Here is a 15,849-nt window from a genome sequence, read left to right as displayed (position 1 = left end):
CATTGTGAATGTCACCTTTGTTTAAAACAATTGCACACTTTCATTATATATCCTATATGGCCAAAAGTATTTGAACACCTGACCAAGAGAAACTAAATGCAAATCTATGTGTGTGTGTGTGTGTGTATATATATATATATATATAAATATATACAGTGTATCACAAAAGTGAGTACACCCCTCACATTTCTGCAAATATTTCATTATATCTTTTCATGGGACAACACTATAGACATGAAACTTGGATATAACTTAGAGTAGTCAGTGTACAACTTGTATAGCAGTGTAGATTTACTGTCTTCTGAAAACAACTCAACACACAGCCATTAATGTCTAAATGGCTGGCAACATAAGTGAGTACACCATTATTATCCAGCACTGCCTTAACCCTCCTGGGCATGGAATTCACCAGAGCTGCACAGGTTGCTACTGGAATCCTCTTCCACTCCTCCATGATGACATCACGGAGCTGGTGGATGTTAGACACCTTGAACTCCTCCACCTTCCACTTGAGGATGCGCCACAGGTGCTCAATTGGGTTTAGTCCATCACCTTTACCTTCAGCTTCCTCAGCAAGGCAGTTGTCATCTTGGAGGTTGTGTTTGGGGTCGTTATCCTGTTTGAAAATTGCCATGAGGCCCAGTTTTCGAAGGGAGGGGATCATGCTCTGTTTCAGAATGTCACAGTACATGTTGGAATTCATGTGTCCCTCAATGAACTGCAGCTCCCCAGTGCCAGCAACACTCATGCAGCCCAAGACCATGATGCTACCACCACCATGCTTGACTGTAGGCAAGATACAGTTGTCTTGGTACTTCTCACCAGGGCGCCGCCACACATGCTGGACACCATCTGAGCCAAACAAGTTTATCTTGGTCTCGTCAGACCACAGGGCATTCCAGTAATCCATGTTCTTGGACTGCTTGTCTTCAGCAAACTGTTTGCTGGCTTTCTTGTGCGTCAGCTTCCTTCTGGGATGACGACCATGCAGACCGAGTTGATGCAGTGTGCGGCGTATGGTCTGAGCACTGACAGGCTGACCTCCCACGTCTTCAACCTCTGCAGCAATGCTGGCAGCACTCATGTGTCTATTTTTTAAAGCCAACCTCTGGATATGACGCCGAACACGTGGACTCAACTTCTTTGGTCGACCCTGGCGAAGCCTGTTCCGAGTGGAACCTGTCCTGGAAAACCGCTGTATGACCTTGGCCACCATGCTGTAGCTCAGTTTCAGGGTGTTAGCAATCTTCTTATAGCCCAGGCCATCTTTGTGGAGAGCAACAATTCTATTTCTCACATCCTCAGAGAGTTCTTTGCCATGAGGTGCCATGTTGAATATCCAGTGGCCAGTATGAGAGAATTGTACCCAAAAAAACAAATTTAACAGCCCTGCTCCCCATTTACACCTGGGACCTTGACACATGACACCAGGGAGGGACAACGACACATTTGGGCACAATTTGGACATGTTCACTGTGGGGTGTACTCACTTATGTTGTCAGCTACACAGTGTATCACAAAGGTGAGTACACCCCTCACTTTTCTGCAAATATTTCATTATATCTTTTCATGGGACAACACTATAGACATGAAACTTGGATATAACTTAGAGTAGTCAGTGTACAGCTTGTATAGCAGTGTAGATTTACTGTCTTCTGAAAATAACTCAACACACAGCCATTAATGTCTAAATACCTGGCAACATAAGTGAGTACACCCCACAGTGAACATGTCCAAATTGTGCCCAAATGTGTCGTTGTCCCTCCCTGGTATCATGTGTCAAGGTTCCAGGTGTAAATGGGGAGCAGGGCTGTTAAATTTGGTGTTTTGGGTACAATTCTCTCATACTGGCCACTGGATATTCAACATGGCACCTCATGGCAAAGAACTCTCTGAGGATGTGAGAAATAGAATTGTTGCTCTCCACAAAGATGGCCTGGGCTATAAGAAGATTGCTAACACCCTGAAACTGAGCTACAGCATGGTGGCCAAGGTCATACAGCGGTTTTCCAGGACAGGTTCCACTCGGAACAGGCTTCGCCAGGGTCGACCAAAGAAGTTGAGTCCACGTGTTCGGCGTCATATCCAGATGTTGGCTTTAAAAAATAGACACATGAGTGCTGCCAGCATTGCTGCAGAGGTTGAAGACATGGGAGGTCAGCCTGTCAGTGCTCAGACCATACGCCGCACACTGCATCAACTCGGTCTGCATGGTCGTCATCCCAGAAGGAAGCTGACGCACAAGAAAGCCAGCAAACAGTTTGCTGAAAACAAGCAGTCCAAGAACATGGATTACTGGAATGCCCTGTGGTCTGACGAGACCAAGATAAACTTGTTTGGCTCAGATGGTGTCCAGCATGTGTGGCGGCGCCCTGGTGAGAAGTACCAAGACAACTGTATCTTGCCTACAGTCAAGCATGGTGGTGGTAGCATCATGGTCTTGGGCTGCATGAGTGTTGCTGGCACTGGGGAGCTGCAGTTCATTGAGGGAAACATGAATTCCAACATGTACTGTGACATTCTGAAACAGAGCATGATCCCCTCCCTTCGAAAACTGGGCCTCATGGCAGTTTTCCAACAGGATAACGACCCCAAACACAACCTCCAAGATGACAACTGCCTTGCTGAGGAAGCTGAAGGTAAAGGTGATGGACTAAACCCAATTAAGCACCTGTGGCGCATCCTCAAGTGGAAGGTGGAGGAGTTCAAGGTGTCTAACATCCACCAGCTCCGTGATGTCATCATGGAGGAGTGGAAGAGGATTCCAGTAGCAACCTGTGCAGCTCTGGTGAATTCCATGCCCAGGAGGGTTAAGGCAGTGCTGGATAATAATGGTGGTCACACAAAATATTGACACTTTGGGCACAATTTGGACATGTTCACTGTGGGGTGTACTCACTTATGTTGCCAGCTATTTAGACATTAATGGCTGTGTGTTGAGTTATTTTCAGAAGACAGTAAATCTACACTGCTATACAAGTTGTACACTGACTACTCTAAGTTATATCCAAGTTTTATTTCTATAGTGTTGTCCCATGAAAAGATATAATAAAATATTTGCAGAAATGTGAGGGGTGTACTCACTTTTGTGATACACTGTATATATATATATATATATATATATACACACCAATGAGGCGTAACATTATGACCACCTTCCTAATATTGTGTTGGTCCCCCTTTTGCTGCCAAAACAGCCCTGCAACTGTGATGCACTGTGTATTCTGACGCCTTTCTATCAGAACCAGCATTAACTTCTTCAGCAATTTGAGCTACAGTAGCTCGTCTGTTAGATTGGACCACACGGGCCAGCCTTCGCTCCCCACGCGCATCAATGAGCCTTGGCCGCCCATGACCCTGTCGCCAGTTTACCACTGTTCCTTCCTTGGACCACTTTTGATAGATACTGACCACTGGAGACCGGGAACACCCCTGCAGAGAGCTGCAGTTTTGGAGATACTCTGACCCAGTCGTCTAGCCATCACAATTTGGCCCTTGTCAAACTTGCTCAAATCCTTACGCTTGCCCATTTTTCCTGCTTCTAACACATCAACTTTGAGGATAAAATGTTCACTTGCTGCCTAATATATCCCACCCACTAACAGGTGCCGTGATGAAGAGATAATCAGTGTTATTCACTTCACCTGACATTCTCTTTTTAGGATTGTGGTTTAAATTTAAACCAATGATCTTGGCAAACAGTCACGTTCTGGCTGGTGCATAAATACCACAATACACTGGATGTGTAAATAGACTGAAAGTGTGTAAATAACTATTGTTGAAGGTAAAAACAGCTTCTGGTAAGACATTTGCATGTTAAGTGTTGGTAATGCCCAGTAAAAGCATTTACCAACTGTTCCTACATCTGATTCACACAGACTACTTCTCCATTTTTCTGCTCCGTTTGATTTACCTAAGAACCAGAAAGTAGGAACTATGAATTATGTAATTCATGACCTCTTCATGTTAAAGCTTACAAAGTAGAAAAACATGGATGCATTAACTGAAGCTTGTCTCTTGTTTGGTCTGTCCAAGAATCAAAAGCTAATGCATAATTTGTATGTTACCAATTACGGTATCTGTATGACTGAGGTAAATAGAGACATTTTAAAGTAGACAGTTTATTGTTACAGATGTTAGATTATTGCTGATTAATTGTTGTTAATGGTTTAGAAAGCCTTTTGTCACATATACACTACACCATCCATCACCAACTGGAAACTGCATTTTTTCTCACACCATATCTTGTGTTCTCGTTGGCTGTTCGACATAGCACTCATCGCCAGTTGGGCAACTCTGTCCAGATATTTGACGTGCTAGAAATCTCTCTTCGGTCGCTCGGCGAGCCGCTCAGATGGAGAAATCATTAAAATCCCAAGACTGCTTTGACATCCAGGTCTCCTTAAACTGTATGGAAATTGTGGAGTGAAAAGCTGCACTTGTTATTGCATTCCTTTACATCATGATGGACTGACAGTCTTTACCAGTAGATGGTGCTGGAGCACAAAGTTTTACCTGAACATCCACGTGCGATCACGTTCAAACTTGTCTGAACAACACAGGATTCAGACTTTATTCAGACCCCTTGACTTTGTGTTGAGGATCAGATTTTGACTGTTGTCAAAATGGTCATTTTTACCCACTGATCTACACCCAATCATCCATAATGACGAAGTGAAAACGTTTTTGGGATTTTTTTGTAATTAATCAAAACTCTCAAATTGTGAGAGATGCATCACATTTGCTTTAATTGTCCTTGAGGTGAGTGCAACTGAATTAGAGTCCACCGGTTGCAATGTGAATTGATTAAACATAGTTAAAAAGGCACAACCCTCTGTCCTGCAAGAGACCCAATTTACACTGGAATTAAATGTGTGTAGCATAACCTCGAGCAGTCCTGTAGTGGGCCATCTGGCCAAATTAGGCATCTGGGCCATAGTCAGAGATATAAGAAAGAACCCAAAGAGCACTTCAAAAGTTCTTTTGGAGGACTTGTTGGTTGGACAACCATTTCTGCAGGACTCCAAAAATCAGGTCTTTATGGCAGAGCGTGAAAGCCACTGTTTGCTTAGCATGGAGTTTGTGTTTCTGAAAAGTTTCTGTGGTCTTGTGATATGAAAGCTGAACTTTTTGGGCAGAACAGCAAGCACATCTGGCTAATCACCTGACTAATACCATCCCTACGTTCAACCTTATGATATGGGAGTGCTTCTCAGCAGCTGGGACAGGAAGACTGACTGCAACGACCTTGAAGAAGGCCTCCTCTAGAGTCCACGCAAACTCAGACTGACCTGACAGTTCATCATCCAGTGTGACAATGACCCACAGCATACAAGCAAAACAACACTGGAGTGGTGTCAGGGTCTCTGTCCTTGAGTAGTCTAGCCAAAGCCCATTTAAACCCCACATAACTTCTGTAAAGAGGCCTGAATATGACAATATACAGATAAACACCATAGTCACATCCAACAATCAAATGGGCATCTACAAAATATTAAGTAAAGGGTATTAGTACTTTTGTGAATAAAGCTTATGTTAAATTTCAAACATGTTCACTGCATTATGGGTTTGGATTGTGCAAAACCCAAGTGCAAAAAGGGTCTGAATACTTTCTGAACCCACAGTATCACACACCTTAGAAAACAAACAAAAAAAACAGCTGTGACTACATTTGACTTTTTATTTCTGTATATATTTATTCTTGGGACATATCAATAACAGACAGTGAAAACAGTTGCCTTTAATATGTAGGCTAACAAAAATAAGTGGATATTTCAGTCAAAAACAAAGAAAACTAAATGCTAATAATAAAAGAAAATTAAGACCAGTTGCAAAACTTCATGACTCATGGAAAAGACCCAATTTAAAAATCCAGATTAAGCAAAGTCCATAGTTAGGTAATGTATGCACAATTACTGTATGTGTGCAGACAATGGTCCAGGTCCTAGCTTAATCAGAATCAGAAAGCCAGTCTAAAGAGACTCAAGGCTGAGCAGAGTAGTTGCTATGGAAGCGCTAAAAGAAGGCAAGGAGGGGGCAAAGCAGAGCGGCAGAATTTGGAGATAAAAGTAGGCACAGTAGCAACAGTCTTTTGTTGTGGATTTTGCTTCGAGTGCTGTTGGATCTGTTCAGCCTTGCTGGCTAAACAAGCTTCCCATAACTGTGTGTCTTTCTTTATGCATCCAACATGACACAATTACTGCTAATAGCTTCTCTTCTGCAAGCCAGTTCAGATGTTCATATAGCCAGTGGGCTAACGTCGGTATGGAACGGTCTGGGTTTGACTCTGCGTGCATGTTGGTACTGGTAACAAAGCAAGTCTAGAAAGTGGAATTTGCCTAATGGAATGCAGCAGTTGGTTTCACACAGTAAATACATATAGTGTCTTTAAACTCCACAGAAGGCAATAACTGGAGACTACTGACAGTTTTCTGCTTCTAAATGTTTAGTTGATTGAGTATAATGACCAGAAATAGATGGGAATTTATTCTGTGGATTTAAAATATGGCCCACTATGTTGTAGTAACGGAATTCAAAGTAAGCAATACAATTCTGAGAAATGGAGATAGTTGAACGAGTAGTGTATGTTTCAGGTGCCAAGGTGTTTTTTTCTTAATTGGTTGGATATGTACCACATTTCTATTATTTGTATTAGTTTTTTTTCCAAATAAATAACTGGCAGTTCATACAGAGTATCACACAACAGCTACCAATCTGTGAGGATGAGAGCTAATGCAGCATTCCCGTGTTATGGAACAAACCATAAAATTCTGCCCAATTAAATCTTCCAAGTGCAAAATCCAGGTCAGATGTTCATGAACTGTGTCAATCTGATTTCTCGAGCCAACGGCCAATCTTTCATTATTGCTGCCCACTTAAACTGAATCGTAATATAATCATTTTATTGTACATTTCCAATTAAAATTGGGTTGTAAGTGATATTTACAACTAGTACATGCTAATTCCACATGCGTGAACTTATTACAGATATCTAGATTGATCTTTAGATAGAAGAGCCTGTTATGCTTTTTCTGGATTTCCAGCTAAAGATAGCTAGAGATTTTGCAATCTACGGTCGATAGTATGAAGGCTTTCCAGTTGTGTCACTTTTGGACCTGAAACTTGGCAAAGAACAAACGAAACAAAATTCCGTGACACAATGTTAGTCTGCAACGAAGAGCAAAGGAACAAAATTGCCAGACTCATGTGGTAAACTGTCTGCATGACTACATATGAAAAGCTACAGATTTCAATGTTTGCATTCAATTTAATTTATTGACAGTAATGATAAATTCGAGTTTAAATGAATAGTTTAGCAACACCAACAAAAAAATCAAATGTACACCGACCATCTCTTAGCACACATTTGTTGTTTGCTTGCTTCTTCGCTTTCGCAATGCGGTTGCTAACAAGTAATAGATGTCTAGTTCACCTGAAGAGTCCAGACACCAAACAAGTCATTGCTGAGTGACTACATTTGTGGTGAGTAATATCCTGTTCATTTACTTTCATGAATTTCCCTCTGGGGACAGTAAAGTAATTTAATCTATCCATAAAGTATTGCATTTGTGAAAAATGTTCTGAATATTGTACAGCTTTTGGAAAGCAGGCATGATGAAGTTACACATATTCACTTCTTAAGGGCAGTGTGTGCATATACGTGTACCAAAACTTAAAACTTAGCACTCAGACCTTTGTACAACCATCCTTTCAGATATTGTTTAAACATTTTAAACATAAAAAAAAAAAAACTAATCTTACACAGTGTAGTATTACAGGAAGGCTGAAATAATGGGTTATTTATTCCACTGACATCTATACACAAACAATATCAACTGGCTTTGAGCAGGTTTGGGAATGACCTGCATGTATTAGAGGAATGACTGGAATTCAGTGAGGTCTCTATTCTAGTGACTGTAGCATGAGCAGCTGCTTTAGCACCTTCGTCTGACTCGTCTCCCGAATCTCTCCTGCCAGGAACATCTCATCCACCACCGTGTACACCTGAAACAGGGCGCAGCATAACAACCAATCACAGGTTACACACTGAATGGTAAGAATATATTTAAACAGTGTTGTGATTTAGACTGCTGTGCCACCTGAGACCAGACATTTGTCTCTGCCATTGTTATTCAGTGTTAGCCACATGAGTAACAGTTCTCTGAGAGATCTCTGAGAGCACATGCATGGTATACTGTATGATGAAGCCCTTCACTGCTTTATTAGACGTGATCAGGGTAATTATGAGCAGATGGGCTGATTTGCTGCACTGTGTTCATCACTATCGCTGATGCCGGCGTGGGCGCAGCGTCGTTAAAGCTCCTCCGTCAGGCGGTTTCAAAAATACATCAGCATTAGCACTGGAGAAGCTACATGCAATTATCACAGTCTTTTCTTAATTGCTTACAGTTTTTCTTTCACATAAAGCCTCCTCCACACTGCAATCACATGGATATGGACTTAATTGTATGATTGTTATAATTATGCATCGAATACTTGTTGCCATGGTAGTGCAGTCCTACCGAGCCCAAAGTATACACAATAATCCGTGTATCATCCTGCTAAAATCCACTATCTATAATCACGACAAAATGTGAGAGACTGGAATATTTTACACTTACCTTGTAAAAATTAAAGACCAGATCTAATTCACACACATTGTGGAAATACTCATTCAAAACCTGAGGAAAAACGAGAGGATAATGTACTTTAATTAGCCTGACATTAAAATGACATTCATATTCTGGTGATTGGGCTACATTTTTTAGTCTTACAGACCAGATCATGTCTGGATTTATTATACTGTAATTTAAGAAATGGTTTATGCTCCTTCAGTTGCTGACTGGTGCTATAAGTTGTGTTGCTAGCAAGCTTAAAGCTTCTAATAAGATTATGGCAACCAGTTTAACATTGTCTAACCAGTGCACATGTGTACGGGAATTCACTGGTGACTTAATGGGTAGAAATTAAGCCTAAATGCTAGACAGAGTGGAAATCAAGGGCAGACTGATGCTTTCATTTATGCATTCAGGATCTAGCACATTTCACCTGTTTATGTAAAGAATGTATGTAAAGGGAGTGGTGATAGCTTGCTGTTTAAGGTACCTGACTAGTAAGCAGAAGGTTGCTGGCTCAAGCACTATCACTGCCATGTTACCACTGTTGGGTCCCTAAGCAAGGCCCTTAACCCTCAGTGCTCAAGCTGTATTTAGTCACAGTTGTAAGTCATTTTGGATTGAAGCATCTGCTAAATGTAAATATCACCATGACAAATGACTTCTTTGCTTCAACGGTCAAGAGGTGCACACAGGTATCCCCTGCTTTTCTAGAATTTGATTTATGCCACTTGGCTTTTACGAAAAACCTTTGTTGGTACTGGTTTTTACACTAAAAAAGAAATCAGAAGAGAGCTTTAATGCAGATATAGCGTTTAGTGTTGGTTTGGTGAGCCATTAGTGAGCAGCAAGGTACTGATAAGTAAAACTACACTGTACATACATTAGAATTTATGTGTTATTTCGTAGGGTTTAAGGACTTTTTGCATCTTGTCACCCAAACCACTAATCGTTCACCTGTAGGTGAGCTCAACCTGACATTTGGTTGCTGTGGTTTTACTGATGCCAAGCAAATACCATGGCAGTACAGCATACTTCACTGGCTAGTATATACAGAGCATTTAGAATAAAACTGTTTGATCACAAATCAGTCATTCCCACCCAGTTTTTACCACAAATCAAGTGTTCCTGCTAAAAATAAAAATCCTGGAGGAAAATCGCTTGTCTATAAATTTCATCCCTGTGTACTTTATCAGTGTCTGTGCAATCAATATGACAAGAAAACTGTGTTTGTTCTTTTCAATCACTGACGTCTATTTGCAGTTTTTCTTTTATTTCTAGCAGGAACAGTTAACAAGGAAAATCAATGACATCTGGCCACTTTGTTGCGTCACATTGGACATTAGGCAGGCGTGTACAAGCTTGCCTTACAAATAGGGCTGCTGCTCCAGTTTAAACTAAAAAAGCAAAATGTAAACACCAAACAAGTCTCAGCTGATTGACATGAACAATAGGAAAACTTCAGGGGACTTTCAGAATGTCCAGTACTTTTGTTCTCCTTGTAAAGCAAATGTAAAGCATGAAAAACTTGCTGTACTGACAGTCTTTTAGTAATTACTACAGATTTTGTTTAACTACGTAAGTAAACAAGAGCCGACAGCCTCTTATAGGCAGTAAGTGAGACATCCTGTATACAGTGATGTTCAGCTTGTTCATGTCATGGGAGAGATCGGGAAACAAACTGGATGAGCAGAGTGCAGGCCAGAGGAAGTTCCAGTATTTCAGGTCACAGTGCTCCTAAACAGCTGGATGATGGAACCTCTCAGCTATCCCTCCCCTGTCCCTCACACATTATTTGGACCAACTGAAAAGCCATAAACACATCGCAAGACATCTATTATGTTTCCATGAATATAGTGAATGTTAAATTGAGACTGTATTACTATACCAAATAGTTAGCATCGAGTTTGGGTATCTATTCTTTGGCCTGGCTTTCCTATCAGTCTGATGCATGGATGGAAAGATTTAGGTGTACTTTACATTAGTATAGTGTCACCACACCTGCAAGTAGATTTGAGATTTAACAACTGATTTTTATCTGAAATCGGCTTCAGCTTGTTTCAGCTTTTGGCTCTATTTTAATAACATTAGCTCCACTGCTAAGAAAATGAAAATGGCGAGTATTAGCTCAACGGTTATGTTGTTGGTTCAAGCCCCACCATTGCATGGTTGCCACAGCCCTTGAGCCCTCTTAATCGCTTGGATTTGCAATTGTCACTTTGTATAAAAGCGTCTGCTATATATTATAGATGGGTAAAATAAAAATGTAAGAAAAAAGCAAATTGGAGCTCAAGTGGGCACAACCGTTAATTACGTCAGCTGGGGTACAGGGTTAAAATCCCTAGAGGTGCTATCAGCCAGTCGGGTGTCTACATACAGACATGATTAGCTATGTCTGTAGTGGGCAGGAGGAGTGTTCGAAGCCCCACAATCCCTACCAAGTATCATCTGGTTGATACTGTAGTAAAACAACAGACTGGTATCAGATTACATTTTTCAGTCCATTTCCCTCACATCATGCTGTAAACGTATAAAGCTGCCTGCTTAATCCACATGAGCACAGCATACAGTTTATCTCAAGCAGGTCTCCCAACACACCTAATTATCGTAAACAAACTAGATCAGTGTTTGGGAGGAGGGACACAAGGAAACTCTACAGGACGAGTTGAGAAACCTTGAGAAACTGCTTAGCAGTGATTTAGGACTTACCTCCACAAAGTTATGAATGCCCTCCAGGTAGGCCAAATTGTTGTCAGTGACATCCACACAAATACAGAAGTACAAACCAGCATACCGCCTGTAGATAATCTTAAAGTTTCTGAACTGGAAAGAGAAGAAACACAATTTATTACAAGATTGTTTTATTAATCAAATTAACAAATAAATGCCCATTTTCAACCTAATCTCTAAGCATTTAATTGATTACCAAAGACAGTTGGACAGGTTTTCTGTGTGGGGCTACTAGTGGGTCTGTCAGTAACTGTTTGTGCAAGATGCTTGTATAAATTCTTCCTAAATCTGTAAAATTCCATTCCAAGACTTTTTAAGAAGAAACAATTTGTGGTTACCAACATGTATTGATTTATTTTAACTTTAATTTAATTGATTTTATTTTAACATCATGTTTTACACACTTTGGTTGCATTAATAACAGAACAGGTAGTTACTCATTACACAAGATTCATCAGTTCACAAGTTTAATGTCAAACAGTCATGGACAATTTTGTATCTCCAATTCACCTCACTTGCACGTTTTTGGATTGTGGGAGGAAACCGGAGCTCCCAGAGGAAACCTACACGCACACAGAACGGTCCCAGATTGCTCCACCTGGGAATCGAACCCAGGACCTTCTTGTTGTGAGGCGACCGTGCTACCCACTGCTTCAGAACTGGTGGATCAAAGCGGGAACACTTTTAAAGTAAACACCTACTGTATAATGCTGAAATATTTTGTATGATATATATATATATATATATTATATATATATATATATATATATATTATTATATAATATATTTGTTTAAATAAATCAGAAATATGGGTAGAAGAAATGACCAGGAGAACTGCATACCTCTACGAAGTTAGTGTGTTTAGCATCACGGACTGTCACTACAGCGTGCACCTCCTCAATCAGCTTCTGTTTTTCATCATCATCAAACTGCATGTACCATTTAGCCAGTCTGGTTTTACCTGCACGGTTCTGGATCAGGATGAAGCGGATCTGTAAAAACACAAAACAAAGAACCCATGCTGAATCTCTTGATGCATGCTCAATAATCTTCTTCTTCTTCCTCGGCCTTTGTCCCGTTCGGTTTGGGGGATCGGCTCTCGGCGGATCATGATCCGCATTGATTTGGCACAATTTTTACGCCGGATGCCCTTCCTGACACAACCCTCACTATTTTATCCGAGCTTGGGACCAGCACTACAATACACTGGTTTGTGCATCTAGCGGCTAGGTATCTATAGGACAATTCAGTGTTTCCAATTAGCCTGGTGGCATGTTTTTGGACTGTGGGAGGAAACAGGAGCACCCGGAGGAAACCCACGCGGACACGGGGAGAACAGATGCATGCTCAATAATCAAGGTACACAAATCCATGAAGTTGAATCAGTTCATCTGGACACAAGTTTGGTGTAGAAATAAAACGTATCTCTACACAAAACTTGTGTCCAGATGAACTGATTCAACTTTGTGGATGAGCATAATGAAAAACACAAACCATTAACCATGCCACATTCATGTTTATGTAGTTGACTAAATTAAAACAAAAATGTTGGTCAACATAGCAATATCATAAAGAAAAATCCACCCCTTAAACTTTTTCCTTAATTAAAAGAATAATGTAAGACCACTGGGTTTAAGGTAAATGTTTTGAAGGTTCAGGCACTCACTTGAGGTGTTTCAGAAAGGCTTTATTGCTACTGTATGAGCACAGACATTTACTTATCATCAATAAAATGATTTATCACTGAACCAGCTTTGGTTGCTTAAACGTGCTTGACTTTGACAAACCAAGAATAACAATCACATGCTAACCAAATGACTGAGAATTTGTTTTTGTCAAAAGATCAAACTTAAACTAGGCAATTGTAGCCTAACGTTTAAGGTACTGGACTAGTAATCTGAAGGTCGCTGGTTCAAGCTCCACCACTGCCAAGTTGCTGCTGTTGGGCCCTTGAGCAAGGCCCTTAACCCTCAATTGCTTAGATAAAATATATGTCCAAAATGTAAATGTAAACTACACTTACCCTGCACCACATCAGACAAAAATTACCTTGTTATTAAAATGCATGTATAAGTATTTACATGTACTGTATGTGGATATGTGTCGATCAGAAGCAGAGAATATGAAATGCACATATCTCATCAACAATCAACATCAGCTTACAAGATCAGTAGTTTTAGAGATAGAACTGTAATAATCTAATGATAAAAAAATTCAAATGATTTGGTATGATCACATATTAGTTTGCAGTTCATATGAGTGGAGAGTTGCACATAATCATTAGCTCTGAACATCAGGAGCATCTCTGCTGATAAAGCTCTGATCGTTTTGACAGAAAATATAATTGTGATGTATTAAACTTCACATCTCTTATTATATGTTATTCAATACAGTACATTAAATACAATACATTATTATTTACCGCCGCTACAGCAGCACAGTTAGCATCTTAGCTAATGTCAGCAGCAAAGCGGAAGCTAATAGTAACATCAGAATATTAAACTTACCATGTTGATTTTATTATTATTATTGATATACCGATATCCCGGTAATTAAAAATAAACAAGCAGCTAATAAAGTTTAGCACATACACATATATACGAGTAAAAATTTCTTTATCTATTTGCCCGATCCTCCTAACCGCTCACTTGCTATTTTTCTCCCTCAGAACACCGGAGGCATAAATGCATCATGGGTAATGTAGTTTTCTGCATTCAGCAACTCATCTGAATCTATGGTGAGAAAATGGCTTATACACTCCAAGTACCGTCATGTAGCGAGAGAGGCTAACGACTCAAGCTCACGTAGAATCATGTGAGAAATATGGGCGTTATTTTTATTTTATTTTACCTTTTTTTTTTTACATTTTTCTATGAAAATACTTCACGCACTTTATTACCAAGAACACGAGTGATCACTAACAGTAAACAAAAGTTAACTTGTGTTAGTAACAAATAATTACCAACAGCGTAATGCTGGTCAAGGTCGCGGGAGGTCCGGTTATACCTGTCAACACAGGGTTTGCAGCCTGTCCATAGAATATTTTTACATATTTGTAATTTTACTCACTTGGTCACACCTAGGGCCAATTTGGAGCCTCATATTTGCATTTGGTATGCTTTAAAGAGGTGGGCGTATCCGAATAATACAGAGAGAACATGCAAAATTTCTCAGAGACACTGACCAGAGGTGAGGATCGAAGTAAGAGTTCACAGAACTCTTCCAGATGTGTCACTGTAGCGCTGCTCTAATATGAAATATGTTGTATTAAACTTTTTAATGCTAAAAATGCAATGGGAAGGTTTCTAAATTTTTAATAAAATTACTAAATCGATGAATAATGTTGTTATTATTATTATGTGAACTCAATTAATACATTTCATACACACACATATACAATTTAGAATTTGATGCCTGCAACACACTCAAAAAAAAGTTGGGACAGAGGCTTGTCTACCACTGTGTCACATCATCTGTTCTATTAATTAGACTTTTTAATCGTTTGGAAACTGTGGGTACTGATTGCTGCAGTTTTACAAAGGGATTTTTTGCCTATTCTTACTTGATATGAGACTTTAACTGCTCAACACTTTGTGGTCACTGTGGTCTGATTCTCCTACATGATGCACCACCATTTAATATGAGACAGATCTGGACTGTAGGCAGGCCAGTCAAACACATGTGCTATTTGCCTATGTAAACAACACTGTTTTAGTGTATGCATAATGAGGACTGGCATTGTCTTGCTGACTTTACTGGAAAATGATGTTGCCTTGATGGCAAAATGTGTCTCTCAGAAATCCCAATATACTCCTTTGTATCAACAGTACCCTCACATATATTCCAGTCAACATCCCCATTCCCAGAGAGATGCTGGCTTCTGTGCTTTAGATAAAAATAGTCCGGATGGTCCTTTACGTCTTTGGCACGGAGAACTCAATCTGTCTGTTTTTTCTTAACTTAAGCTAATACATTAACTCATCTGACCATAGCACATGTTTCCACTGTCTTTTCACTTGGGCCCAGTAAAAAAAGCCTTATTGTCTGTTTAACCTCCACTTTATCCTGGTTAGGGTTGCGGTGGGTCTAATTTAAATGTTGGCAGTCCATCACAGGGCACACACACACACACACACACACACACACACATTCACACTTTGGTCAGCTTTAATTGGCCTGATTGATAATGTCTTTAGACTTGTGGGAGAAAACCAGAGCAGCCAGAGAAAACTAATGTATACACAGGTTGAACATGCAAATTCCACATGGAAAAGACCTGGACCACTCCACCTGCAAATCAAACCAAGGACCTTCTTACTGTGAATTGAGTGACATTAAGAAGTGCCTGGGTTTAACAAGGGTTTGTGTAGACACGTTTCCAAATTAAGTGGAGACAATTTGCAACATGTATCATTAGTGGTGGGCAGCTTTTGCCTACTTGGATCAATTATTAACAGCAAAGGATTCAGCAGTCAGAAAATACGACACAGACTGGCATTTGGCA

The 15,849-nt window shown here is 40.1% G+C and overlaps 1 protein-coding gene across 1 annotated transcript; it reads right to left on the bottom strand.

Moving 5' to 3' along the window:
- Window positions 1–7,255: 7,255 nt before the first annotated feature.
- Window positions 7,256–14,014, bottom strand: ap2s1 (adaptor related protein complex 2 subunit sigma 1). The gene is made up of 5 exons (XM_063016687.1): window positions 13,853–14,014; window positions 12,188–12,337; window positions 11,325–11,438; window positions 8,622–8,681; window positions 7,256–8,004 (listed from the first exon to the last, which is right to left on the bottom strand). Exons 1-5 carry the CDS (start codon window positions 13,853–13,855, stop codon window positions 7,903–7,905), a joined length of 429 nt encoding a protein of 142 aa, XP_062872757.1. The 5' UTR covers window positions 13,856–14,014; the 3' UTR covers window positions 7,256–7,902.
- Window positions 14,015–15,849: the final 1,835 nt, after the last annotated feature.

Source organism: Trichomycterus rosablanca, chromosome 20 (assembly GCF_030014385.1).
Source record: "Trichomycterus rosablanca isolate fTriRos1 chromosome 20, fTriRos1.hap1, whole genome shotgun sequence".
Taxonomy (NCBI): Eukaryota; Metazoa; Chordata; class Actinopteri; order Siluriformes; family Trichomycteridae; genus Trichomycterus; species Trichomycterus rosablanca.
Note: the sequence above shows the minus strand (reverse complement) of the source record. Positions and strands in the feature narration are given on the sequence as shown.